This window comes from Talaromyces amestolkiae (genome assembly GCF_001896365.1).
Source record: "Talaromyces amestolkiae strain CIB chromosome Unknown scaffold24.1, whole genome shotgun sequence".
Taxonomy (NCBI): Eukaryota; Fungi; Ascomycota; class Eurotiomycetes; order Eurotiales; family Trichocomaceae; genus Talaromyces; species Talaromyces amestolkiae.
The window spans coordinates 253,319-281,287 of NW_024468060.1; the positions used below are offsets into that span (position 1 = coordinate 253,319).

Consider the following 27,969-nt stretch of genomic DNA (forward strand, 5'->3'; position numbering starts at 1 on the left):
TAAATGGCTGGACACCGCTATCATGGGCTGCACGGACGGGGCGTGAGGGAGTAGTGAAGGTGCTGATTGAGAAAGGTGCTGCAGTGGAATCAGTGGATAAAAATGGTCAGACACCGCTGCTATGGGCAGTAGTGAACTGAAGTATAAAAAGCTCTGCGCACTGCCAGTCGCTCTTATCACAGACTTAAAAAGGATTAAGAACTACGACGCAACCTAAGGACAAGAGAGATGTCATATCCAGATTCCGCTCGCTTTAAAAATTCACCAAAGACCAGTAACAGAAACATGGTAGAGACCTGTATACAGTCTAGTCATTACAGTCAATGCAAATGTTTGAAATCCTTACTCCATTTGACCTGAATAGTGCCCTGCGTCCTCCCTGGGAATCGTTCTTCGAACCTCCTCGCTATCACGGACCATGGCAAACCATCTTTCTTTAACTGCACAAGAAGCATTTCTTCTTCGTGTTCCTATGCTTTATTCTTCCTGGACTTGGTTGAAGTAGGACCAGCGCGGTTGCGGGCAGCTTGGGGTCGACGATGCTTTGATCAAGTGGGCTCAATACACGGATCTGCCGTCTTGACTGGCGCGGAGGGAAGCTCAACGCTAGCTGCGGATAATGACTCGGATAAGCCCGTCTTAAATAGCCAAGCCAGGAAATCGAGACGTTTGTGAAGTGGCGTAACTGAAAAGTATGAATGTAGCGTATACTGCTGATCTTTTGCCGGCAGTGAGCCACTCCTGAATTGTTTGGAGGGGTTGTTATAATGAGTTTTATTGCTCGGTCGCCTTTTGGATGGTAACCGCTGTGGTTCTGGGTTTGCGTTAGAAATAGGAGTGGGAGGTATGATTATCTGAGCTTGTCTATATAGTGCTAGTGATGTTGGTGATGTAAGATAGAAGAAGCCAGGGGAACTAAGAGAAAGATTCTTATCTTTATTTTTCTTGCGCATATTGACTTCTTCGAGAATTACAGAGTCAATAGGAATGATATCCTCAGCTGAGCTGCCTGCTGTCACATCAGTTTAGTAGGCTTGATAATCGCGGGGTATAAGGTCTATGATTCACGAACGCCAGATACAGCCCATTCTTGTTCGCCATTCATGTTCCCTGGGGATAAGGCTTGCGGTGATCTAATAATAAGATCTCCATTTCCCATCTCCTTGTCGCCTGATAACGAGAATATCTCGTACAAGGATACTGGCTTCTTATCCTGGGCATGTAGGTCAAAATTGGTATTGTAACTAAAATAAGGATCAATCGGTCCTGGCTCTTATTCGATTGCCGTGTCACATCTTGCAACAGGGACAGAAACGTGAGAACTCGTTTTTTTTTTGTGTGGTTGTGAAGGGTCTTTAAATATGATGTTATCCATATTGTCTCGATGAAGCAGAGGCAAATATGAGCAGGATGGTAGGATGTCTGTCCTGGTTGTGAGATGAGAGGAATAATGCTACAGGTTTATGAGGTTCAGGAGACTTGTAAGTCACGTTCTTTCGGAAAGTCTGGCAAACCAATTCCCGTGGATTTCTGATCCTGCGGCTAGAAGCTAACTTAATTTTAGGCAGTACACAAGTATCACGAACTGAAACCCTGGTGTTGACGCTATTGTTCAATTCCTAGCTAGCCGCAATGCGTTATTTTGCTATTGGTTGAGCAAACAAGGAAGAAGGATAGTGTCTCTATTCCTGCATTGATAGAGACTTGGAAGGCACTGGCGCAACTTTATTGGCCTCCAGCAAGAGCTCCTGCGCAATGCCATGCATCAACCCCTTATAATAACTTAATATAGATGTTTAGCTATTCAGGGGCTGTGCAGGATCGTCAATCGCCTGAAACCAGGATCACTAGAAGCAGACAGATCTATTGGCTTCTAGCACCAGTCTAATCCATCCCCTTTCGTCCGCATATGTAAGTCTTAATTATTGCTGCAAGCTAGGCCGAAATCACACAGCATTTGGCTCATAGCCCTGCTGGCAGAGTCAGAATGCAGGTTCCACGTCAGCACCGCGTTGTAATCGCTGAGACCATCGACAGACAAGGTAACATCGTCCACTTGGCGCATGCGGTTGGGCTGACTGAAATGGGGAGCTAGAAGCGTAATCATGAGACAAGGCAGAGCCCGGCAAAACCGGATTTGATTCACGGCAAACGTGCGGCCAGTGAGAAGTTGTCATGGAGAAACAGAACTGGGAGAACTGGCGCTATTCAAGGCTAAATCTTGGGTTTCCTGCTTTTGGACGGGGCTGAGATGAGCCATCGAGACATGATAGGGACAAGAACCTGCGAGAGAAGCCTGGATCCTGATATAGGCGTCTCATTTTAGAGCTGAATGACCGTAAAAAACAAGAAAAGAGGGAGATAGCATAACATGAAAAGTGGATTGACGAGGGTAGAATCACCAATCAGCCATGGCTATTCCCATTTCTGATTACGCCGTGGCGGATCACGCGGCCGAACTGAAAATTCAGTCCATCAGCTGAGAAAGCATCTGCGAGGGAAAAGAGAAGGGAAAAAGAGGTTGAGTTAAAACAGCGAGAGATGCTCCTTTTTATAGACAGACAGCTGGTCTCGAGGCCATACCTGAACGGGCGGCCCGCTAAACCCAACGGGGCCGCAGCCGTCCCGCTAAACCCGATCGCGCTAGCCGCTAGACTCGACGCGGAAACCGGCCCCGCTTTCACCAGGACGAAGATTATTCTAAATATAATAAGTATAATATATAAATCTATTCACTTATTTTCATTAAACACTAAGCATACCTCACTATAAGATAATGCTAAAAAATCCCTTTACTAGCCAAATATATTTAGCTTTGCATAATATTCCTGTATGGCAGCCTATGCTGGATGGTTTTCTCTCTTCTAGTTAGACACACGATACAATACATTACACGTTCACACTCAAATTTCTCAGCTTTACACGGTTTGCTGTAATGTAAGCCATAATTGGTCTAGATTGCTGTTTCCGTACTCTACGATGCATATGCCAGGCAAAAGTACCACGGTTCTAGTACGCCCGGTGTATCCAAATACACGTACTGCGTATAACCGAAAGCTACTGCTTTAATGATGCCATAAGGTCGAAAGAGCGAAGCTTCATTTGTCACACCTAAATGATGTATACCATTTACTACTACATATATCATTCTTGCGTCTAGACAATTATAATACTTTAGATAGTCCTCTATGGGATCGATAACGTGCCTACACTGGATATGTGTTCGAAGTTTCGAGACAACCAAGTACTTCTCTGCATCTTTCGTACCTTAGTCAGTCCAGCTGCCATAGGTCGAGTAGATAGTGGAGGATATCTCGTTTCCTGGAGTTGAGTGCAGATGTTATCGAGTCAGTATCATCACATCAGTTGTTTAATATAAGCCCGGAACTTTGGGATTCGCGGAAGGCAGAAGTACCGCAAGTATGTAACGACGCGAACAATGGTACGCATTGGATAAGTCGATTTGTGATTCAATACCCTGGAACTTGTGTTGTTCAAGTAGTCATTCCTTTCTTCAGCAAATGCAAAGTAGAGAATCTTTGAATATATCCGGTACATACACACTCAACATATAATTTCCGGTGAGTAGACCACGACATGCGGAGTACCAGTATGTACATAGGATGCTCGCAAGGGTTCAATTCTTTCGTTTAGGTTGGTTCTTAGCAAGTCGATCTTCACAGCAGATACATACGAAAAGAGGGTCCTGTTCATGTGACGGCCGAGAACACTGGTTCCAGACAAAGAAGAGGCAATGTTGACCGTACAAAGTGGGTGATGGGTGGAATACTTGCGTATACATGGATATAAAATCTACGCATATTTTTGCAATAGATAAATTGTCAATCAATGGGTATTATTATCAATTAACTGTAACTAAACGACATATAATCTAAGTGCATCAAGTGGCGAGGTACGAGATTCTGAATAATTGTGCATCAGCCGATCAACGGCCGAAATACTTCAGCTCGAGATAACGAGCCGGCAGATACGACAAAGCGGTCACCACAAATGTGAATTCATTGGCAACATCACCGCCAGCGTCACCGACGAGCTTCGCTAGAGGTCCTACAAACCACGTTTCATCCATACCCATGCACCAGGCAACCACACCAAGTAGGAATGCAACGGCTGCACCGATACCATGGGGAAGTCTGGACGGGTCATTCCATCCTTCAAGATCGTAATTGTCGAAATTGCCCTTGCGGAAGAAAACGTGTTCCTCGAATAGAATAATCGTGTAGCTTGTGCACCAGTAGCCAAGAAGACTGAGGAAGTCTTGTAGATAGGTATTTAGTTGTTGACGGCCACCGAGCGCAAGACCCAGAATAGCTGCGAAGCATAAGAGTGTCCAGATGAAACGAGGAATTGCTGCAAAGGGTCTCGAGACTTGTTGGAATGAGATACCGGCACTGTAGAGACTGATGATGTTGACATTGATACCAGATAAGACGAGAACGGTAAGCAGGAACTTGGCGAAGCCACGGGGATAGAGCATGTCCTGAACAAGGTACCCGATTCCCTCATCGTAGGAATCGCTCCAGTCTGGTCGGTTGTTCAATGCAGAAGCAACAACACATCCAGCCACCATGCCGATGGATGTCGGAATACCAATGCCGAAAGTAGTCATGAGGAACACCTTGACGCGGCTGACGTTTACGGGATAGTGAACGTAGTAGTCACTAGCCATGGTGGACCAAGAAGCGCTTGAGCCGTAGACAATAGCCAGTAAACTCAGGACAGATGCAGACAGATTCGCTCCCGTGACGGAGGCTGGAGATGTGTTGTCAGCGTACTTGCCGGTTTCGCCGAAGATGATGAGGAAGATGATGAAGAAAATGATCCATGCGTAGCGCTCATAGATCAAAATGAACTTCAAACCGAAACAGGATATGATCAAGGCGACGACAGCGAGGATGATGATACCGAGCACCAACGACACGTGACCGTCAGAGACGGCAGTCAAGGCGAGACCACCAGTAATGCACGCAACAGCGGCCCAACCCAGTTGCTGGATACCGTTGAGTATGGCAACAAGCTTGTTCGGCCACCATCCGAAACTGAAACGGCTGACACTGATTTGGCGAAGACCGGTCGCAGCTCCAAAAGTGGCACAGTACGCGGTCAAGGCACCTCCCAGGATCGACGCAAAGATTGTGATGACGATGGATTGCTTGAGACTAAGGCCAAACTCCCAACCGAGGAAACCAGTTGCAAAACACGAAATGTTCATTGTGCCACTGGCCCAGAGCAGAGCCATTGACAACTCTTCTCGCCAGTGTACGGGTCGCTTATCCTCAGGACGTTTGCGAACAATGGCTTCCGACTCCATGCCAAACTTCTTGTCCATGCGCCGTTCGAAAGCACTGAGACTGGCGAAAATGCCGTCGCTATTGCGCATTTCTGACGGAGACGAGTCGTCATTGGAACTGCTCACGTTCAAAGTGGCCTTGGTGTCGGTGGCATAATCAGGCGCGCCGTGGCCTTTCTCAGCATCGTACTCCATAGTGTCAAACAAAAGCGACTACCTGAACCAGGTGGAGCGTTTCTAGCAGTACGCAGCACAACGCACAATCAAACGACAAAGCCAAGCAGACACACGGAGTAAGACGGTGACGGAAACGCGCGTCTGGCGGAGCTCTATATATACCCTAGCTGATCGCAAGAAGAGATAGAAAGACAAGAGTGGGCGAAGAAAAATCAGACGCGGAGGGCGGAGAGGCTAGAGAAGCTTTCCTTTGAAGGAAGAAAATTCGCATGGGCGACTTCAGGGCGCAATACATGATTGGCCTCAGGCAGGGGTTGTGTATCAGCGGCCCCACCCCTTCCGTTTTGCTTGTGAGCGCTGTGATTGGACAATGCGCGGCCACTTGCTGCTTCTGGCTAGTTCCTGATAAAGCATCTGATAGGAGCAGGTTATCAGACAAGCTGATTGGCTGCCGGCTCGTTTTGCCACGCGGGAGGAATGCGAAAAAGGCAGGAGCGACCAGGGGGCCCACTCTGGATGGCACCTGCCTCCGCAGATGAAAGTTCTCTATCTTCAGCAGAGTTTGCCAAGCGGCGCATACAACCACACGATACGAATGCTCACGTGCTCGTCCGCCCAAAACAGAAGGCACGACCGGAATCGCTTCGTCTGGTGCCGAATCATGGCAAGCACTTCTCCACGATTGACAAATGCAATGACACCCACCTGAAGAGAATGAATGCATCTTTGCTCATATTGTGTACTATGCGTGGCTCCTATCCATGTGCTCTTTCCAATTCTGAAACTGGACGAATGGTATCCTATGTCGTAGACAGTTTGTCACAGGGCAGAGATATTGGTTTTTACCGTGGAGCTTGGGTCCCGCCGACTCTTCTTGTTTTGGTTCCTTGATTGTGGACAGATTCTGTTCTGGCCGTACACTTTCCTTGAATATAGCATTGCACCTTGCTGTTGCTCGCCGTAGAATCGCTTTTGGCCATCCCTGCTGCGAAGCCATGATCATCACGGTCTCCCAGTTGTTGTAATGGAGCCGTCTCTTTCCGCGCCCAAATGCCTGCTCATCCATGCCACGTAAAAAGGTGTTCAGACCGGCGATCAAATTTCGCGCCAAAGGCCGTAGTTGAACAGTCATCAATCCATCATCGGCCGAAACATCGAAGCCATCAGTACGCAGCTGCCCAGTGTGTATTCGTTTGCGAAACTTTTCCTTGCTGATTTTCATCAAGCGTGCCAAAAGGACCTCCTCTATCTGTGCACTCGGTCGGGGTTCTGGCTCTCTTTTGAAAGAGTGAAGTTTTTCGTTCAACTCCGCGAATCCACCTGGACCGGTGACAGATTCCTCTGATTGACTCTCCTCGTTCTCAGAATCCGAAGTGGTATCTTGTTGATCAGGGACAGCATTCGGTCGCAGCCCAGACAGATCAACTAATGCCCGATTTGGTAAACCTCTTCGTGTTGGATATTGCTTGTGTCGACTGAAAGAACCCTGACGTAGTCCATAATTTTCTGGTTGCAGAACTTCTGGCTGGGCCGGCCATGCCGTGATATAGTCTCTGCTTCTCAATCCAACTTTCAAGTTCTTGGTTTGTTCTTCTTCGTCGGTTTGGTCCTCTTTTGCGATTTCTTCTAGATGGCGTCTTTTGATAACTTCTCTTTTGCGGCGTTGTTCAATCAAGAATGCTCGATACAGTAACCAAGACAGGTTCTTCCTGTGCGTCGCCTTGAACTGCTTGATTAGATCTCGTTCCGGCTTCGTATGTCCATACCACCTAAGTTGTGTTTTTCTTCGAATCGATTCATGGTCACTCAACCCGTCCTCTGTAGTGAATGCTTCAGTCCCGTCATCGCTTCCAAATGAGTGAACCGTTTCTTCTGCTTGTCTGTTAAAGATAATATCCTGGTCTTCCATAGTATCCAAAGCATAATCCAAAAGTGACTGCCTGCAGTGAGGTGAACTCCCTGTAAGTTGGATTAATGCCAAGACTGGGAGACTTTTCGATGCGCCCCCGACAGTCGACCCACCAAGCAAACAGTGCAAACAGCGGAAAGCCTTCCACCTGTCAAAATAATGACAGCATCGGGATCAATTGAGGTCGCCTATACTTCTAACAAACAACCGAAAGTCCCCAAAGGCTACGTACTAACTACTGATTCACCTTTCTCCGATTTGAGTACTGTATCACTTCAATTTCGCATACTCTCCAGAATAGGCAGTCAACTCGATTGCGCAGCGTCGGGTGTCCATTCAAAGCAACCTGCGTGTTATTAATTCGTTCGGTGTAAAATATGGTTGGTATTATTTAAAGTTGGCTACAGCGGTTGTTCGTGCCGAATCAAGCCCCAATTCTTCAGAGACTACTCGCCTCACTCTACACCTAGTATGCGGCATTTTGTCGGTATTTAATTCACGCATCGATCGATCAATAAACATGGGGTACCACTGATCCATTCATTCGCGACTTGGGACCTAAGTAGACGAGGCCGTATACTTGAACTACGTTAGGCTGATTTGGAGACAGCCTTGTGTGTTAGTCGAGGTCGGGGGACGGAGACTGAATGTGGCGAATGGATCGGCAATACAGAAGATGGACCAAGGCGGTGTTGACGATGCGGGGGCTAAATGATTCTTCTTGTTCTATCTGTTCACTTATCCATCCATCAGAGCAATCAGCTGCGTACAGAAATCGATGTTTATGTKGAAATAGAAATCCCAACATAGAAGAATCTGAACTCTCGAATGCTATTTACAATAGCGCGTTTGCCATGCTCAACTCGTGGTGCAGACTGTATTGTGTAGCTACTGTTGAGACCGGTCGGCTTGGATCGTTCCTCTGTACAACTACTGCTATTATTGTCTCATCGATTGTTGGAGGCTCGATCGGCGATGAGCCATTTATTGACATTTGTCTAGGTGTCCATAACCAGATTGTTGATTTACTCAATGGGAATAATTGAGGCTGTCGAGAAAAAGTCATGGGACTCATTGCCGGAAACTCCCGTCATGGTTTCCCCAGATCCACTTTTGGTCACAATACTTGCTAGTACGTAACTACCATACTGATACATAGTATTACATACACCACAGGTTCAGTGTCATCGGTTCGGTCGGCAGGCATTTTGAAGACGAAACTCGGCGGGAGTGAGTGCATACCTGCCATACAAAGAACTGTCTTATGCAGGTCCTGTGGAACAATCTATCCACCTTGGCTGGAGGATCAGCCACGATGCCCCTGACAGTAGAAATGCAAAGAGATTCCTGGCTATTATCCAGCTACACTAGACCTAAGGAACCTAGCTCAATAGAAGAACCCTACATACTTGCGAATAAAGAACAGATAAAATCACGCAGTCTAAGCTTCTTCAATCGACTTGGACTTTTAGCGTTCTTCTGATCCCAGTTGATGGCTTGCTCTGTACTTATTATCCATTGGCCTATCCTTTAATAATGGTCGATTTTCTGGTCTTTCTTTCACTGCTATGAATCGATGCTCGGCACGGGCCGATAAGCAAATCTGACTCGGAGGCTAGTGTCTGTGGATTGCACGTACGAACATCAGCTTACATAACTATATTCCGAGATAGATTGAATCAATTCTTGTAGGTATACTGTGTGAAGTCATAGACAGCGATACAAATATCGACTCGTATCGTGACCCGGATAAACCGCATGTTTTAGGTCGGGTAAGACGGTTAGGGTTAGGATTAGCGAATGGCGCTAGAAGCTCACCTTTCCTTATCGACACTAGTCAGTGGGCGGAGCATACATCATTTCAAGTCTGCGTCGACAAGCTGTATGCAAAAGCTACGCACGCTCCTAATTGATCCATACATATTATCCGCCGAGTACGTGGCACTAATTACTATGTATGCAATTCCATGCCTCAACAAACCAATCAGATCTTCTGCCTCAGATGATCGCTGTTCAAGTCGAAAGTGATGCCGGTGCGCTAGCACGGATCGGTCTCTTACATTGTGATACAGAAGCGCTAATTTCGAGCACTTGACTCGTTCGGTAGAGCTGAGTATTTTGCTCCGTACCGGGTGTAAGACGGACATCGACTTGTCTATCGCATGAATACCAGCGGAGGATAGCAAATTTTCCAGAGAATGAATAATTCCAGACATTACTGTATCTCTTTCTACTTGGCCCTCGCAGTAGGTGCTACTAATTATAGGCGTTGTCCGCGGTACATCATACATGAGAATAAATACAATACACAGACTAGTACCACCTAGTACGTACAGTACATTATTTACAGGGTCCAAGAGCTTCTAGCGTCGTTCTACGCTCCTTCCATGTAGCCTGACTTGCCCAGCGGCTTGGCCAATCAGCGCCGCTGCGCCAGACAATGGATTCGAGTCTTCAATTCTCCGTCTCTTCCTCAAAATGTTTTCTAGAATCACAATCAATCTTTCCGTTTGTATTTGCCTTTTCTTCGTTTGCTTCTGGCTTAACCAATCTCCTTTTTTACACTATTCATGGCTAGTTGTTAGCTGTTGAAGAATACTTGGAGGGTAGATTGAGATCTCACGTGCAGAACCTTAGAGCCAAATGCTCTTCCAACACCCTAGCAGGAGTCACCTCTCATGAGTCGCTAAGAGAAGAACTCTCTCTTTTACATCTCGCAGGACCCTGCTAGTCAATCTCTCACCAATCTTTTACTTAACCATCACTTTCCTCTTTGATAAGAGCTCTGTGCTTTAATGACTGCTTCTCTTTTCTCCCAATTCCTACTGGCTTKTCCGAATTTCAATAACCGCCACCTTGTCAATATTACTCAAGTCCTGTGAGGTCTTGGATGCCGTGGGGATATTCTGCTGGGCGTGCTTTTGGTCCATTGCCCTGTACGTGTCTTGTGGACACACTGCATAAATCCTGAAATGGTATGAGCTCCTCTTCTTGATCTGACTAATCTGCATGGTGCCTGTAATGGGAATTCTTACTCGATCGCATGATTGGTCATATCACAATAAATGAACTAATAATTCTTTAGGACCCCTTTCACTTCGAGTATGACCCAACTATGGGATATACTGATTATAACACTGGGACTGGCTTGACTTTCCACGGACAGCAATTCTATGATGTCTGTAATGAATACAAACCCTACAGCTCCCAGCCTCACAACGAGTACGCCACCTCTCAGTCCAGATATGCTCTGTCTCCTGGATCGGGATCAGACTTGGGTGCAGTTGGAATCGGTCAGGATATGGGTCTAGGCATCATGAACATGAATACGAACAACTACATGGGTATGAACATGAATATGAACATGCACACAAATCCAATCAGCGACATGAGAGACATGACCCCGAACACTTCTTACGATGACTTCGGTGGATCAACGGTCAATGTACAGTCGTACCTTTCGCCACCTCATACGATGGTGTCGCATGAGTTCGGGTCTGTGGTCCCTTGCTCCGATACCATTGTTCCTACTGGGGTCAGTAGTGCGTCTGGCACTCGCCCAATTGCGATTCCTACACCGAGACACCACTTCCGTTCCGCACCCCAGTTTGCTTTGAGTCCATCGGTGCAATCTAGCCCTTCTGAACACCCATGGTTTTCAAACTACTACTCAGGATCGCCTGCTGCCTCAGCGTCGTCGATGAGCTATCAGAGTGATGACTTCGCTCGAAGATCTTTCAAGCCAGTGAACTCATCACAACCAATTCCAGTGTCACCATCGCCCAGCACTCCTTACTCTGTCCCGTCTCCAGCCAGCCAGGTTGATAAAGCTCCTGCTGACGAGTCTCCTTTGCTTCAGCGTGTACGACGAAAGAAGTAAGTCATGCTATTCTCTCAATAGCAGTAGGACGCAACAAAGAACATAAGCTAACACAGTGCTTTCTAATCAGACCAACCCATTCCTTCGGGTGCCGGATATGTGGCAAGTCCTTCACCCGAGGCGCAGACGTCAAACGACACGAATCGAGCGTTCACTCCCCTCAACCAATGGATTGCCCCGTGGAAAAATGCGTTCGCAAAGGTAGCATCGGTTTCCCACGTCGTGACCATCTGATGGAACATTTGCGCACATTCCACAACTATGATATCCCCAAACGTACTGGGAAGCGCAAGGCTAATGCCATGCTCGATGACTCATTTTGATCACCTATATTTTCATTGACTCAGTACATCGTTCTGTTGCATGGACATACATATTACGACTCGATATTTTGATGCTTGATGACCTTATGACTGTAGGATCACCGACGCGTTTGTTCTGTTCCTTTCTAAGTTTTTCTTTGATCTCTTGATGATAGATTCATGGCTTTTTGTTTCCTTCTTTGTTTTAATCTTTCACATTCCACGTGATACCTTCTCGTATGTATTTATCATTTTCCATGTTCATTTTCATCACAGACCACACGAGATTTGTCTCCGAATTGTTAGTCGCATACCTTTTTAGCATGGAGCCAGTTGAATACCAAGCAAGACAGAAGTAGATCGAAGATAGGATTAATGAAGGATATCAAGGAGCAGCCCTATCACTCGCTCTTATCTTATCATATCCTGTCTTATCTTATTGGTTAATTCGGGATCACTTTCTTCGGCACGTGAGTCATTGTCCATCAAACAATTTATATATTTTCCGTCGTCGTTGAAATTTTTTTGTTGTTCATTTGTGAGGACTAAATTATTGACATAATTGTATGCCAACTATACGGCAATCTGAGGAACTGATAACCGTTTTAAGGAAATAGTTCTTACGTCACGGAACACGACGCGTCTCTGGACTTGTCCTTTACGCGACTTCAACCTCCATACCCATTTGGCGGAGGCTACAAGCAATCATCTTTGGTATTCACCATTCAAACTCAAAGTGGTTCACCTTTGATTCATGAGGGCACAATTTTATATAAAAATAAAGCGATGGCGATGGCGATAGCTCCCAAGGCAACGGTCACAGCACCACTTGATCTAACAAAGATAAAGAGCCGAAAGAAGACCACACAGATAATCGACCAAAATCTACCCAAGGAAAACTCTCAAATACATAAAACCCTCTTCCGTATCACATCCCATCCAACTCTAACCCCCTTCCGCCGACGAGTCTACCGAGTACTCATGAGCGTCCCCCCCGGACGATGGACGACATACTCTGCAATATCCAAACATCTCAACTCCGGACCTCGCGCAATCGGAAATGCAATGAAGAACAACCCATTCGCGCCTGCAGTGCCGTGTCACAGAGTCCTCGCTACAGATCGATCGTTGGGCGGGTACAAGGGCGAATGGGTCAACGGCGGGCAGTATTCGACGGAGAAGATGAAGCTGTTGCTAGATGAAGGGGTGGAGTTTGATGGTAATGGGAAGGCAATGGGGGTTTGCTTTGTGGATTTTGCTGATGCCAAATGATTGCACGAATTCAAACGCTTGTTCATTCTTAGAAAATGATACTGTTTGAACCCAATTAGAATTACCTTCAAGGATCTGCTGCAGAATGCCAGTAGCTAGATCCCAGAGCTGAACTCTCCTATTAGAGGAACCTGAGGCCATTAGTTTACCGTTAGGGGGGAATACCACTGAACTTACAGAGAACTAAGTTTGCAGTCGTGCGGCACGAATTTATCAAATACAGGTCATACTTAGGCCAATCATAGGGGTTAGTTGTCAAACGGCTCATATGATATTACTAGAGACTTGTTGATGCTAGGTTACTCGCGAGGCCTTCACTTTTTGGCCAGTCCTCGTAGTCTAGTTCAACTTTCCACCAGTCTGGGCGCCACGACTCAGGTGCTGATGCCCACAATTCGACCTGGGAAGCGTCTACTATGTACCCGTTATAGAAACCCCAATCCTCCATATCGCTGTGAATCCCGTCAGGGGTTAGGTCTTTCGCCAGGTAGTCGCTACTCTGTCCTTGTTTTGCCGTATACATTTTCCAACTTTCTACAAAGCCGCTAAGATCTATCCCTAATTCCTCACTACGAGCCTTGAGACGACGTTCGAAGTAAGAAGAATGGCCGTCTTCCAGATCCCACTTTTGAACACTGGCTTCCTGAAGAGCAGGTAGTGTCGTTGCCGTGCTAAGGTCGTCGAGCAGCCAGTCGAAGAGGTTTTTATTCCGTGTGTAGACCGCTGTGTGGAGAAGTGCTGGTCTCATTTTAGGCACTGCCCTCGCAAGAGTCTTGTATGTACTAGAAGTAGCTCGACCAGGGAACCAGATAAGGTATGGCATGTTGTATTCAAAGTCCTTAGAAGGTTGCATCGTGTGTATATCAATGGCACGACTTAAGTCGTTGTTCATGATCATCTCTCCAACCAAAGGCCCCGATGACCGAGATTTCGCTGGACAAATTGAAACGGGACGTGTGTTGCCTGGCGCTAGCGGTGACTACAGCAAATTCCTATCGGAGCTTGGGCAACCGATTATCAATCTTTCCTATCGCGCCCCTGAGTATGCCAACTTGCTCAAGCTGAACGTCCAGGCTGTTCGGAATTTCCGCCGGGCTGCCTCTTTGACGACGTTCATGCAGCAGGAATACGCCCAGGGCCTTGATGTCAGATCTATTTCGATACCTCTCTATGATGCGCCTGATAATCTCAGTGTGAACGTAATCGATGCTCCCGCAACTATGCAGGCGAATGACGGCATGACAGAAGAGAGGTTAAGCGAATTGTGGGTGAAAAATACAGAGGGCAATCATTCGAATAACGTGAAACAGTTGGCGAAAGTGTTGAAAGATCTAGAGTACCTCTGTCAATGATTTGTTTATAGTTCACATAGTCAAGATAAAGCAAGACATAATATGGATTCCTACGAGAATAATAACTTCAAATTGATGTTGGCCCTTTATACCAAATCTTCGCTTTTGAGCCGAGCGAACTATATAATTGAAGCAAAACTGCATCTTGTATACTAACTTCGCTAATACAGAAAGTGCAAAAGCATTCCATTTCATTAAAGGGGATATTATCAGGATGCAGTGCAGAACGTGGCGAGAGCGTAAGTGCAAAGAAATCCTCAAAACCATATCGACCATTCCCAATACACATCCTTTACATCGTATTGAGATATCCTAGTACTAATTGGATACCATCACCCTGGCTTCTGTTTAGCAGGAAAGAAACTTGGTATGTACTTTGAGACGAGGTACGCGCACTCACTGGGAAGGTGAATCGCCACCTTTATATTGCATCATCTATCCGATAGAGTGTTGACTATGGCAAGGGACATACTACTCGACGATGGTTATGTAACTCGTGCCTAGCTTGACTTGTCTACGATTGCTAGTGAGCAGACTTCCGACGATCCCCTTCCAAGGCCATGAGAATAGTATAGCAGCCTTTTAGCGTTTATCAATCTTGGTCTTCAACCATCTTACCCTAAATCGCGGCCACCTACATACCAAGTAGCAGAAATATCCGAAGAAAGAAGGTAGATATAGTTGGATATGTAAAGTAAGAAGACTGAAGCATTTCAAAAAAAGAGTAAATCAGATCTCGAAAATTACATACGCCACGTCTACGACACTTTTAGGCCGCCTGGTAGAAGCGTCGTGGTAGAACCGGAAGGCAAGAGGTGGGTGAGGCTGTTACCGTTATAGTCTCCAGTACTGAAACAGTAATAGACACTGTTTCATGTAACGTAGGTTAATGTTTGCTGCTCTCTCTCGTCCATCACTTGACATTGCTGGGCCCTATTGAAGTCACTGTAGCTGATTTACTGACTTGTTCGGAAGTCTTCCATCTCCTCTTATTGCCTAAAGAGAACAAGTCAACAAGAGCTGTCGGCTCAGCTGCTCACTTTTCTCACGCTGGACCCGCTTTCTCGCGACTCATGTCAGATTGCCTTAAGCCACATCTTCAGGTTAAGCATTATACCCTGACTTATTTTTGTGAATATGTACGCATAACCTTGTAGGAAAATCATAGGGCTGATTGTTTGTGACTCAAGAGGCGAGTTTATTAAGTCGACCCCGAGTTGTCCATCTTGGTAATGCGGAGTCTATGTGGAGCTTGAGGTATGAGTAACTTGAGCAACAATGTCCTTTGGCTTGATTTCAAGTCGAACTGTAGCGTCACCAAGGATCACCTCGTTGAGTGCTCTTTTCTGCGTCGAAGTAGGTGACTACAAGCCGATCATCAGGCAGCTAACACCAGACGTTGCATTGGACACAATCACAATGCGGGGTTTGCTGATCTTCACGAGGAGTAAGTCACTTTCACCCAGTTTTTGCAAAGATATCAGAATTGACGTCAATCGTATATACTATAGGTTAAAGTCAGTGGAATGTGGTGTTACATTCCCCTCACCGGTGTGAGAATTTCTCCGACGGCGGTGGTCCTTATTTAAGCACCATGCCACACCGCCATCACCGAACAGCCCTGTCTGAGAACTGTCACACGACAACGAGATCTAAAAAAGGAAGACGGAGATGCTTGTGTCATCTCCCATTCGCATTTTCTTGTGGCTGAGTGCATTGGTCTCCTATGTCCAAGGACAGTCGGGCTCCATCGTCGACTACTCTCAATATGTGAACGCCTTCATGGGCTCCGAGGGCCCAACGCCAGGTGAGGGATTTGGGGGTGGTGATATATTTGTAGGCGGCGCCCGACCTTTTGGCGTTGTCAAATTTGGACTTGACTCGACTGCGGTCAATTGGACAACCGCTGTGCTCAATGGAGGATGGACCCCAAAAGGAAACGTGACGGCTTTTAGTATGTTTCTCTGATGTATTCTGACTTGTTGGTATCTGCGGCTCTGATGCGGATTACAGCCATGATGCATGAAAGTGGTACCGGTGGCGCTCCTAAATACGGTGTCGTCCCTCAGATGCCGTTGACATCGATTGAGGCACCTGTGAATTTGCTTGACAACCAGACTTATGCCCAGTCAAGGGTAAGCTTCTTCCTTGCTTGATTCGTTCTACTATCGGGACATTTTCTTCTGTCTAATCACGACTATTTACAACAGGTTGGTAATGATACTGCAAGTGTCGGATACTTCAAGACTACATTGCAAAACGGTGTCGTTGTAGAGCTCTCCGCTTCTCGACATGCCGGTATCATCAATTACTCATTTCCGAGTGGTGAAAAGTACATATTAATTGATATATCTCATGTAAGACGCATATTCCACCAGATGGAAGATATAGTGTCAATTTTTTTAACAACACCTCGTTCTTAATTTAGTATCTTCCCGGATCGCCCGGAGATTCAGGTTCTCAGTTTTATGTAGGCGGTGAAATTGAAATCAACCCCAAAGGTAACTCGTATCAAGGTTACGGGACGTACGTCGGCGGTTGGAATAACGGTTAGTCTTGATTTACGTTATGAACTAATCTGAGATGCAATGGCTGACAACATCAGGTGCCCCTTATACCATATACTTCTATGGCGAATTCTCCCAAGCTGCCCAATCAGCACAAATTTTCTCCGGGAAGAATACCGACCCAATGCCTCGATATCAGACTCTAGCAAACGGCGGCATTCCAGAAGCAATTTATGGGAATAGTAGTACGACCAAAGCCACTTCCGGACCCATGAACGCTCGTGTTGGTGCTCTATTTGGGTGGAACAACAATACAACAGCTCCGCAGAATATTACCTCTCGTATCGGAATATCCTTTATATCCATCGACACCGCGAAAAGCTATATTGGCTCGGAAATTCCTACATGGAGCTTGAACGATACAGTTACTAATGCCGTTAAAGAGTGGAATACGGACGTATTCAGTAAGATTAGAGTCCCCACGGATAGCTCAGCAAATATCACCAACTTGAGACTTCTCTACAGCTCCCTTTACTTCATGCAGTAATTATTTCCTTCCTCTGATATTATCAATCCCTACAATTGTGATATCGTTATGCAGGAGTCAAGGCTAACAAGGTCTAGTTTAATGCCCTCAGATAGGACCGGAGAGAACCCTCTTTGGGTATCTGATGAGCCATTCTGGGACGATTTCTATACCTTGTGTAAGTTTTTCCTTGAGCTCATTTTGGATTTTGGCAAACTTACTTTATGAAGGGGATATATTTCGCTGTACGGTCAGCCTCTATCACGTCTTGCAGCCCTCGTATTACGAGTCGATGATTCGTGGCCTGATTGATATTTACAAGTGAGTGATCTTGTTTAAAAACGATCAAATGTTGCTTTTACCATCAACGACTCATATCATATAAACTGCTCAGACATCAGGGGTACCTCCCCGACGGTCGATCTGGGAATTGGAACGGACTCGTTCAAGGAGGCTCCAATGGCGATAACGTTCTAGCAGATGCATACGTCAAAGGCCTCCGTGGAAGTATCAACTGGACTGAAGGTTACGCCGCCATGGTCAAAGACGCTGAAGTCACACCGTATAACACTTTTGATCCCACGGATTTCACGGCAAGCACAAAAGAAGGCCGGGGTGCTCTCGACGACTGGAAAGAACTCGGTTACGTATCTGTTGACCATAATACACGCTGTATCTCACGCACAGTCGAGTATAGTCTCAACGATTTTGCGTTGAGTCAGGTTGCTGCAGGAATTCAGCCCGCTGATAAAGCGAAATATATGAATCGATCCGCTGGATGGCAGTTGATTTGGAATCAGGAAGTGACCAGTCTGAATTTCACTGGGTTCTTAGCTCCCAGATTCGCAAATGGGTCATACCAGAGCGACTATGACCCGTTGTACTGCGGAGGGTGTGAATGGAGTTCTATCACCTATGAGGGTGTTCCTTGGGGTATTTCTTCCTCGCTGATATCACAAGATTTTTGACATGTACTCATGATCAATCGACTAACTGCTTAAAGAATATACCTTTAGTATACCTCACGATGTCCAGACTTTGATTGACTTAATGGGAGGACAAGCTACCTTTGAGTCAAGACTGGACAAGATGGTGCGTTAGCATGTTGATGAGGCTGATACTACTAGATCCCCACTAATGAATTATCAGTTCGAACCTGGAGTTGCCAAACAAGACCTCGGGTCCAACGGAGCTGGCATTACTACGCTGATGAATATTGGGAACGAACCTGACTTTGGTACCCCTTATCTCTATCACTACATTAACAAGCAAGCAAAATCGGTGCAACAGTCACGTAATCTCAGCAATACTTAGTAAGTCCTACTCTGAGAACACTCAATCCGATTGTGGTCTTTCCTGACAACCATTATGTATAGCTTCAAGGATGCTGCCTACGGTATTCCTGGCAATAGCGACGCCGGAGCCATGAATTCATGGCTTCTCTGGCAACTACTTGGGTTATATCCCATTGTCACTCAACCCAACTACTTGATTGGATCTCCTTGGTTCCCGGAAATCAACATGACGGTGAACGGAAACAAGACACTACACATCACTGCCACTGGATTGGATTACAACGAAGGGTCTTATTACGTACAGAGTGTGCGCGTGAATGGTCAAGATTGGGCCAGCAATTGGTTGACTCATGAGGATATCTTTGTTGATGGAGGAAACGTTGATTTTGTGCTTGGCAAGAATATGACACTTTGGGAGACAGGAGACGTCCCGCCTTCACCGGGGCATGTTACTTTGTGATCTATCAAATTCACCAGATAAATCTAGAAACATATATGGTCTCATGACTTTTATGAAACATGCAAATCTCAGTCATTGAGGGAAGGCTTCCAGCAGAGCTATGTGGTATGATTTCACTTAGCAAATAGCAAAGACTTACTGGTAATCATCAACTAGGGAGCACTCCGGCCTTCACCATTTTCTTAGCATGTTGGTCTCTTCGACGGTGGTTGGCGCCTCGTCCACGATTCCCTCCCCGTCCTCTGTTCGGTGCGCCCCTCCCGGATCCACCTCGCCCTCTTCCCCTTCCTCTAGCGCCAGTTGATGACCCAGAATCACTCTCCGGACCATCAAATTCGCCAACTGCCAATTTCGCGTTCGGTCTTCGATAAGCGGTTGAAGCCAACTCGGGCTGACCTACGGCTGCTCCGCCAGCACCGCCAATTCCAGCATCGAGTGCCAATTTCGAATCCAGGCGATTTTGCTTTTTCACATCTCGTTGAAGCATGACCGCCCATCCTTCAATAGCTTCATCAGCCATTCCAGTTTCGCGTTTTAGTGCCGTCCGCGGTTGCGATCTTCGAGTGGCCGAGTCACGCGCAAATTGTGCAGGATTTGATTTCCATAACCGGTACAACGTCAGGTCAAGGTCCGTAGTGTCTTTATCGCCTTCTCCAGAGACGGCTGCACCTAACCTGCTACGTCTTTCTTGCTCACCCTCGTCATCTAATGTTCCTGTCCCCATTGCCGAATCGACGGTACCGCCAACATCAGCCACATCGTAGGTATCATCTCGCTCATCGTCGTCAGAATCGAAATTCGCCAATGCGGACAATATTGCGGCTTTGTTGGCAGCATGCTGGCTTCGATCAGCAAGGATAGTGTCGGCCGTAGAATCAATGTTGGCTCGACCGAAGAGCAATTTCTTCTGTTGTCCACCAGCCGCAGACCGTGCAGCTTGTATAATTTCGTCATCCTCCAAATCTATATTACGCGCAAATCCGGGTTGAGGTGAGCCAAGTTGCGGCGGAGTATGATGAGGCTCCATCACGTCATGATTATGTAGGTTGTGATCCGGTAGAGGTTCAGTTCTGTCGAGCGCGTCTAGTTCAGGTGGGAGTGAGCCTTCCAACAGATGTGCGACTACAGTCTCGACGCTATCTGCATAGTAATCGAGCAATCGGACAACATAGCCCTCGCCAAGGTCCGGAAAGAGGTCACGAATCTGTGTTATTAAGGAGATTTTGTGAACATGGAGACTATCGTATTGGTCGGTGTTTGACATGGCTTTGCCTTTTTCCTTTCTCTTCTTATGTCGCTGGTAGTGTTGATTGTACATTCCTTTTGTCTGTAGCTGATATTCCCTTAATGAGCTGACGAGATCCTGGCCACGTTTTTGTGGTGCTGATATCAAGTATCGGTCTATCCGGACGAGGATATCTGTACTACACACCAAATCGGATAATAGATCTGGCGACAATTTGGCTTTCTTATTGGAGGTTGTCTCGACATTCGCAGAGACTTTGAGAGAGAATAGTTGATCGAGTAATAAGGACAGGTTAGGGGTGGGTAGTTTTAGCAGAGAAGTCAACCCGACATAGAGATTTGCAACGAACGCATTTCTCAACGCCTTACCGTCAGCTTCATTGGTGGCAGAGAGTGATATTCTATAAGCATCATGCAAAGTATCGAGATAGTCGGATCCTGTCATGAGTAGGCAGCCAACTTGTGGTAACGCTGAAGACAAAAGACTTAGTCGTCGAATATCAAGGACTACTTCGGAAGCTGCGTCCACTTGTTTTGTTTTGTTGGTCTTTGACAGAACCTCCATGATTTCGAGTTTGCCATTTTCAACACTTGGTGATATCTCATTTTCGTATCGTGTCCATACTTCCAATAACAATTGTTTCAGAGCCGGGCTTGAGTGATAGGTGTCACAAAAGTCGCCGAGGAACCGCCAATTAAATAACTCGTCTGCCAGAGGAAACGACTGCACGTCCAAATAGTATCTTCTCAAAAGCAGAAAGACGATCCTTCGAAGATGCTTTGGCTTCTTATTTATCGTCGTACTGCTATTCGATCCATGAAGCCGAGTATCGTCACGAGCTGCGAAATACGATGTCAGGAAGGGAGCATTGAATCGGTCTGCATGCGCACATTCTCCGAAATGGTTTGCGGACAGATGCAGTCGTAGTTCCGTTAACAGTATCCAAGCATCGAGGGTGGCTTCCCATTCTTCGTTTGGGATGGCTGTGCGCACCACAGATGGCGGGACCGCTATGAGGCGGGGGAGATCCATTGAGTGATGTCAGTTGCTTCTCCGGTAGAAACTCGATGAATGGTAGTGTCGTTCGGGAGCTAGCTAATCGCATATCGGAGAAGTCTATGCCGTGAAGCAGACTAGACGAGGTTGTGTAAGGGCATCCTCAAAAGACTCATGGAACGAGTGAATTCAAGCTGGTCGAGGACCTCCAAGAGCAGTCATCGTTCTAGCAATCTGATTGGTTGCCACTGGCTCATTCCATCAGAATGCTTAGTCACCAACGCTCGTTCAGCAACGGGCTCCCAATTAGGAGTAGCGCATCGATAACCGAGTCTTATCACGTGCCGTATGCCAAGAGCTCGGAGCTGCGCACATTCAAACAGTGCAAACAGCGCCCTCGCTTAGACCGTCTATCTTATCGCGACAATCTTCGTCAAAAACTTCCACCTCGAAAGATCTCCACTACACTATCCACGCCTCTCATCACATTACCGAACCCTTCGACTCTGTTGCGCGTTCAGGTCTTGATTGGCATCATCTGTCTCATTTCATTCAATTCACCCGGTCAAAATGTCTTTCCAGAAGCCCGAGAAGGATTTCGGCGAGGGCCCGGTATGTCCTCTCTACCGAACAACACAACAGTCGCAAATCACATCAATTGCTAATTGTCACCCTGCAGAAAATCCACAAGATCCGTATCACCCTCAGCTCCCGCAAGGTTGCCTCCCTCGAGAAGGTCTGCCAGGAGCTCATTGAGCGTGCCAAGAGCAAGTCTCTCACCGTCAAGGGACCTGGTTAGTATCATTCCATCAACCAGAATTTTGAGGTGCACAATGTCTAATTCCACTGCCATTATAGTCCGTCTTCCCACCAAGACCCTCAAGATCTCCACCCGTAAGACCCCCAACGGTGAGGGTTCCAAGACCTGGGACACCTTCGAGATGCGCATCCACAAGCGTTTGATTGAGTAAGTCCTACCCCGTCGGCACGATTGTCGAATCGCGAAGATGATACCTATCGCTGTTTGAGAGTCAATGGCTAATTATCTCACTTTGCTACAGTCTTCACGCTCCCACCGAGACCGTTAAGCAGATCATCATCAACATCGAGGCTGGCGTCGAGGTCGAGGTTACCATTGCTGCTTAAGCGCACTCGATGGTTGTGGGAATTTCTTCGCTGGTACGGTATGAATTGCGATACGGACATGCTTTGTATGATCAGATACAACAATTCTCGTTACTTGCAGGAAATATAGACAATGAAAAAGAAAAAGATGGTAAAGACAGAACTGAACCGACATTACACGTCCTTTGAATATCCCGACTACGTAGTTGACAGGATATTGTTTCTGTAGATTTTTTGACAAACACGAAGTAACAGACATAGCATTCGCAAATGGAGTAACAACCGACATGCGCCTAGTGACCATTAACGCCATTGACCACACCATTGGTCTTTCCAGCTTGTTCAGTATTGTATCCCTCCTCGACTGCCTTGATTTGTAGGGCGAGGAATTTGGAATAGATCCGCACAAGTGCCAGATTTCCACCCATATACCAAAATCGTGGATGGCCAGAAGGACGCCACATCTAATGATCAACGGTGTTAGCTTTGACTAAAAGCATCTCAGAGGGGGAAAGCAATGCGGTCACTTACAGCATTCAGTTCACCTTCCTCATCCAAGTCCCAGACATTCTTCAATTTATCCGCAACACCATCACCAAGTGCTTTGCGGACCGTGGTACGCATATTATCATAGCCAGTTGCCAGAACCACAACATCGGCTTCCAGTTCTGTGCCATCTGCCAGAACCAAGGCTTTGGGCGTGAAGCCCTTGATTCCCTCAGGGCTCTGACGAACCTTGATCTTTCCATCAATAATCAATTGACTACAACCGACATCGACATAGTATCCACCTCCACGCGTGTAGTAGAGACGCGCAATACCAGATTTATCAATGCCGGAATCTAGTTTGAAGCCAGCTTTCTCGAGCCCCTCAAGAGTGGAACGTTCAGCCTCAGCCATGCGCTGCGTGAGGGACACGTTCAATGCAAATTGAACTGGAAAGGGTAGGGACTCGGCAACGATGTCTGCCTGATCTGTGGATAATCTGTGTTCTCATTAGATATGAGTCCAATGACTGGCTACTCGCCGATGTGCAGTTTACTCACGTATTCTCATCATGGCATCCCTCATGCAGCATGAATACCCCTTTGTCTAGTGTCAACACATATGTCCCACTACGCTGTACCATGGTGACTTCTGCTCCGTTCTGATAAAAGTTTTCAGCTAGTACAACTATTAGCAAGAGAATCTGTGACCGAAAGTACAGACCAAAGCCGGATAGACTTACAGATGTCATGACCACTGTTACCAGTCCCTACGACGACGACTTTCTTGCCTTTGACGTCGTACTTGGAGGCATCTTCATGCTGGCTACCATGATACACAACGCCTTGGTAGCTATCTTGTCCTGGGAAAGTAGGTATCTGAGGCTCGCCAGCATGTCCGGTTGCCCAAACAATATGTCCGGGCTTCACGATTCGTTCTTTCGATGTTCCATCTTCATTGTATCGTTGTATTCTGACAGTCCACGATGATTTTGCATCATCATATGTTGCGCCCTCCACTTTTGACCTGGTCCAGACATTCAGTTCCATCAGGCTGGCGTATGCTTCAAACCAATCTCCCAACTTGTCTTTGGGTGTGAATTGAGGCCAGTTTTTAGGGAATGGCAGGTAAGCCATGTGTGTAAATTCGGCTGGGTCGTGAGTCACTAATGTCTTCAATTTTACCCGGGTGTTAGCTTTCTATCTCACTCTTGAATTATAACGTGTGTCAAATAAAGAAAGAATTGAAACTTGTAACTCACTCTATATCTGTTTCTCCAGTTATCTCCCACTCGATTATTCTTATCCACGATCAATGTTGACAGTCCCAAGGACTGTAATCGAGCACCGAGGTTAAGACCAGCCTGGCCTAAATCGGTCAAAGTAAGCTTTAAAATAATTTCAGATCTGATGACTGGGGAAGACTGACCGGCACCAACCACAAGGACTTGTGGTTCCTCTTCTTCAAAATTGACCTTCTTCTGCCTTCGCTCCAACCACGTCCCTTTACCAAAGCCACCGGGCATTGACTCAATAGTTCCATAAGCACGCTTATGACCCAAAGGCTCAGGATACTCTTTAAATTCTTGCAGAGAGGTATAAACTGAATAAGCCTTCCATGCCCCGGAGCTTGGGTCTTGTGTCAAGCGCAGAATTCCCGCACCTTTTCCGACTTTGGTGTCGAAAAAGAACATGGAGGACACCCAATGCAATTCTACCGTTGGCGACTCGAAAGTGGGTTTGTACTTTCCTTCATCTTGAAGACGAAGGCCAGACAGCTGGGAGATTGGTTGATGGGCTCGTAGAAACGGTTCAATCTTATCGATATCCTGCAACGTACGCAAGTCCCATTGCAAGGCGAGCATATCACGCCACCAAGATTCCTTGTGAAAAATCTCGGACAGTCGCTGGTATTGCTCTGGTGCGCCACTCAGAATATCTTCGAGCGATGTAATCCATGCTTGCGCAATCGCTATCGGATCGATAGCTTTTGACGGGGCAGCAGTTTTTGGCAATTGAATGATGTGGTGGTTCGCCTTGAGTGCCATTTCGAGCGGAAATCACAACGTCTATTGATTGAAAAGGGGATGAGGAAATGGAATGCGAGTATCAAAAGTTTAACTGTGACTGTATCAGAATGATTTTGTGCATTTTTCAAGCAAGAAAAGTGGTTACTTACCTTATGCAATAATTTAGTTCAAGACTCGCACTTGCCTCTATACTTCTACTCTCCTGGGGAAACTCAAAAGTCATTACATGCTTCCCCTATAGCTCTTTATATAATTTTGTCCTCCCGGCAAAACAACAGTATCGATATTCATCCTATCAGCCTAGATGAAGCGAAATTGACCCCGCATGCAGTGGAACTCATAAGGAGAGCTTCCAGCGAGCTGCCGGCATCTCATTGTGTTATTGGATGCTCTGTTTTGTTTTGCATTGTGGTTGTAGGAGTCTGCAAGTGATCAGATGAGCCACGGGCCAAGTAGGAGGAGCAGACAGACGGAAAGACATGGCCCGCCCTGCTGCGTGCTCCATATTCGGCAACTACGCCGAAAGAAAGTTCGCAAACTCGGTTTTTTTCATTGCTACAATTTAAAAATAATAGAATTCGAACGAGTAAAGCTGTGTTGGAAGACGACTTCAATTCAGGGGTTTGATGTTCGGTCTTCGGTTTATGCTTGGCAGTCTTTTTGGCTCGACTTGCATGTAACGCGCATGTCTCAACAGAGTGTCTGGGTACTATTAACAACTGACCTAGGTAACGCATACGACAATCTAGATTCCTGGATGCGGCATTACTACCATTGTCTTATTGGAGGTTGAGGTGTTGTTATTTAATCCCTTTCGCATCAAATAAGTAGAGACGTAAATGATTAACACGACTGTGAGATATATAATATATAACATTCCCGAGGCCATTGACAATTCTCCAACGCAAAGCTAAGTGAAGACTTCAAGTAATATATTCAGTCAAGACTTGGCAGGCTTCCCCTTCCTTTAACGAAACTTATGAATCGTACCCCCGCAAACTATGGTTCCACGTCCTCGACATGCACTGCAGTCGCCTTTTGCAGGTCCGTTGTCTTACTCTCCGCAACACGGAGAGCCTCTGCCTCGATAACCTCAAGCGGGCGGGCAGTCTGCTTCGCGACTTTGTCGCCAATTGGTATAATAGTCTTGTGTCCAGAATCACGATCGAAATATGCATCCAAGTCTTCAAGCGTACGGTTCGCAGTCTCAGGATATAGGAAATAGACAACGGCAATAAAGATGAGGTTGAAACAAGCAAAGACTGGGAATTGATTAGAATAATACACGACTTGTGGCAATAACTGGGACCGTAACTCACTGATGTAAAATCTGTAGCCAATGTTTCTAATTCCGGTAGGCGTAAATTGGGTACAGACAAATCCGAATAACCAATTAGTCGCTGTTGCTGCTGCTGCTCCTTGTGTACGCATGGCTAATGAATTGACTTCAGCTTGGTACACCCAGGGCACCATTCCCCATGTGCAACCAAAGGCAGCATAGTAGAAGAATAAGAAAGTGATTGCAACGGCTCCCCACTGTATGACATATGAATGGTCAGATGATGGCTAATACGACAAGGAGGGTTATTGATACTTCACGTACCTCTAAAGGGGCATGAGATAAAAGAGCAACAGAAATCGCAACCATCAAATAAGCGAGAAATTGCAACCAAAGACCGCTCAACATCAAGGATCGACGACCGAACCGCTCAATCATCCAAAAGCACAAGCCGGATGAGATCATATAAGATGTAGCGTTACACCCAGTCAAGATTCGAGCCATCAGTTCAGTTTGTCCGATATTGACAGTCAAAATGGTTGGGAAATAGTAGTTCAATGCATTGATGCCGCCGAGTTGCTTTCAAAAAAAAGTATCAGTCAAAACAAGCGAAGACTACACGGTGTTTTGGTGACCAACCTGCATAAACTGTCCACCACATCCAAGTAGCAGTCGTTTCAGATGGCCGGATCGGTCTTTCAGAGTTATGACTTCTTTTATGGAGATCTTCGACTCTCTTTCAATTCGAATAGCGCCAAGTATGGAAGCGAGCTCCTTTCTGACAATAAAGTCATCTACAGAAAGCCCCTTTCCAAGGTACCTTCTCAACGATTCTGCGCCTTCTTCAAGCCGATCGCGCATGAGAAGCCAGCGAGGACTTTCGGGGACCAGGGGTAGAAGTGATAGCAGAGCGATAAAGGGTACAAGCTGTTGCAAAAATCAGTCCAGGAAAGAGTCTTCGATCAAATACTATATTTTTGGTTGCTCACCTGGAGTGCACATGGCAGTCTCCATTGCCATCCACCGGATGCAAAGGAACATGCCAGGGTAAGCCACGTTCCTAGACAGTAGAAAATGACATTATGCAGTACCACAATGACGGAGAGCTTTCCTCTTCGTTCTCCACGGCTCGACTCTGCTTGAAAAATTCCACAAGTAGAACTAGTCATTCCTGTTGTATCAAGGGCGTCAGTCATCATTCGTCAAGCGGAGTGCAAATTTGACAGGCTCTACCTACCATTGCCGACACCATTGATGACCCGTCCAACAATAAGTTGGGGAAATGTAGTCGCAGAGAACTGAAGAATAGCTCCAATTGCACTAATCAATGCACCAACTCGCAACGTCCATTTTCTCCCTAAACTGGTACCGTAGAAAAACGCAGCCAAGCAGCCTGCCAAATTTCCCAGCTTCATACGACTTTTAGCCACTCCAGCCATTCGAATAATGCCAATTCCTCTACTTACAGAAAAGCAACTAGATGTGATACCCTGTATGTTGCTATTTTTGGTTTGTGGAAACGTGTCGATGAAATCGGTACTGATCAGAATACCACTGATGATGCCCTGCCCCAAGCATTAGCTATTATATTCTTTCTGCCGCCAAATATACCTTTCGGGAGTACAGCATCGATGCTTAGAGGGCAAGACGTAGTAAAAGCTAACGTATGAAAACATAAACTTACCTGGTCGAAGCCGTACCAAGCCTGTGCACCTAATTGACGTCAGGCCTGAATCGAGACATGGTAATAATCGACCTACAAGAGTTCACGGCGGTGATAGCTATCTCCAACGGATATCCCTCCAACATTATGGCGT

At 46.4% G+C, this 27,969-nt stretch overlaps 11 protein-coding genes across 11 annotated transcripts in view; 5 read left to right on the forward strand and 6 right to left on the reverse strand.

Annotated features, from left to right (window-relative positions):
• The window catches only part of BHQ10_009417 (uncharacterized protein), a gene marked incomplete at both ends in the record, with an annotated part of 4,303 nt that extends 3,720 nt beyond the window's left edge, over positions 1-583 (forward strand). Inside the window, one exon of the mRNA XM_040882330.1 lies at positions 506-583. Coding sequence (XP_040737919.1) covers positions 506-583 — 78 coding nt within the window. The remainder of the gene's footprint in view (positions 1-505) is intronic.
• A 3,363-nt stretch (positions 584-3,946) lies between these two features.
• Positions 3,947-5,506, reverse strand: BHQ10_009418 (uncharacterized protein; the record flags this gene model as incomplete). Its single annotated transcript, XM_040882331.1, has 1 exon — positions 3,947-5,506. The coding sequence occupies one exon, from the start codon at positions 5,504-5,506 to the stop codon at positions 3,947-3,949; it is 1,560 nt and encodes a 519-aa protein (XP_040737920.1).
• Positions 5,507-6,230: 724 nt separating this feature from the next.
• On the reverse strand, positions 6,231-7,397 carry BHQ10_009419 (uncharacterized protein; the record flags this gene model as incomplete). The annotated part of the gene is made up of 1 exon (XM_040882332.1): positions 6,231-7,397. One exon carries the CDS (start codon positions 7,395-7,397, stop codon positions 6,231-6,233), a length of 1,167 nt encoding a protein of 388 aa, XP_040737921.1.
• Positions 7,398-10,512: 3,115 nt separating this feature from the next.
• Positions 10,513-11,600, forward strand: BHQ10_009420 (uncharacterized protein; the record flags this gene model as incomplete). Its single annotated transcript, XM_040882334.1, has 2 exons — positions 10,513-11,273; positions 11,348-11,600. The coding sequence occupies 2 exons, from the start codon at positions 10,513-10,515 to the stop codon at positions 11,598-11,600; spliced, it is 1,014 nt and encodes a 337-aa protein (XP_040737922.1).
• Positions 11,601-12,560: 960 nt separating this feature from the next.
• On the forward strand, positions 12,561-12,851 carry BHQ10_009421 (uncharacterized protein; the record flags this gene model as incomplete). The annotated part of the gene is made up of 1 exon (XM_040882335.1): positions 12,561-12,851. One exon carries the CDS (start codon positions 12,561-12,563, stop codon positions 12,849-12,851), a length of 291 nt encoding a protein of 96 aa, XP_040737923.1.
• Positions 12,852-13,128: 277 nt separating this feature from the next.
• Positions 13,129-13,599, reverse strand: BHQ10_009422 (uncharacterized protein; the record flags this gene model as incomplete). Its single annotated transcript, XM_040882336.1, has 1 exon — positions 13,129-13,599. One exon carries the CDS (start codon positions 13,597-13,599, stop codon positions 13,129-13,131), a length of 471 nt encoding a protein of 156 aa, XP_040737924.1.
• Positions 13,600-13,741: 142 nt separating this feature from the next.
• On the forward strand, positions 13,742-18,991 carry BHQ10_009423 (uncharacterized protein; the record flags this gene model as incomplete). Its single annotated transcript, XM_040882337.1, has 12 exons — positions 13,742-14,115; positions 15,865-16,157; positions 16,217-16,338; positions 16,414-16,560; positions 16,632-16,752; positions 16,809-17,174; positions 17,349-17,414; positions 17,467-17,557; positions 17,631-18,169; positions 18,240-18,328; positions 18,386-18,549; positions 18,613-18,991. The coding sequence occupies 12 exons, from the start codon at positions 13,742-13,744 to the stop codon at positions 18,989-18,991; spliced, it is 2,751 nt and encodes a 916-aa protein (XP_040737925.1).
• Positions 18,992-19,162: 171 nt separating this feature from the next.
• On the reverse strand, positions 19,163-21,269 carry BHQ10_009424 (uncharacterized protein; the record flags this gene model as incomplete). Its single annotated transcript, XM_040882338.1, has 2 exons — positions 19,163-19,333; positions 19,392-21,269. 2 exons carry the CDS (start codon positions 21,267-21,269, stop codon positions 19,163-19,165), a joined length of 2,049 nt encoding a protein of 682 aa, XP_040737926.1.
• Positions 21,270-21,803: 534 nt separating this feature from the next.
• Positions 21,804-22,379, forward strand: BHQ10_009425 (uncharacterized protein; the record flags this gene model as incomplete). The annotated part of the gene is made up of 4 exons (XM_040882339.1): positions 21,804-21,845; positions 21,913-22,027; positions 22,092-22,200; positions 22,295-22,379. 4 exons carry the CDS (start codon positions 21,804-21,806, stop codon positions 22,377-22,379), a joined length of 351 nt encoding a protein of 116 aa, XP_040737927.1.
• Positions 22,380-22,651: 272 nt separating this feature from the next.
• BHQ10_009426 (uncharacterized protein) lies at positions 22,652-24,891 on the reverse strand (the record flags this gene model as incomplete). The annotated part of the gene is made up of 6 exons (XM_040882340.1): positions 22,652-22,822; positions 22,890-23,343; positions 23,405-23,522; positions 23,587-24,043; positions 24,106-24,212; positions 24,273-24,891. 6 exons carry the CDS (start codon positions 24,889-24,891, stop codon positions 22,652-22,654), a joined length of 1,926 nt encoding a protein of 641 aa, XP_040737928.1.
• A 981-nt stretch (positions 24,892-25,872) lies between these two features.
• Positions 25,873-27,961, reverse strand: BHQ10_009427 (uncharacterized protein; the record flags this gene model as incomplete). Its single annotated transcript, XM_040882341.1, has 9 exons — positions 25,873-26,135; positions 26,193-26,409; positions 26,477-26,731; positions 26,792-27,079; positions 27,142-27,323; positions 27,390-27,561; positions 27,619-27,717; positions 27,837-27,865; positions 27,913-27,961. 9 exons carry the CDS (start codon positions 27,959-27,961, stop codon positions 25,873-25,875), a joined length of 1,554 nt encoding a protein of 517 aa, XP_040737929.1.
• Between the last annotated feature and the right edge of the window lie 8 nt (positions 27,962-27,969).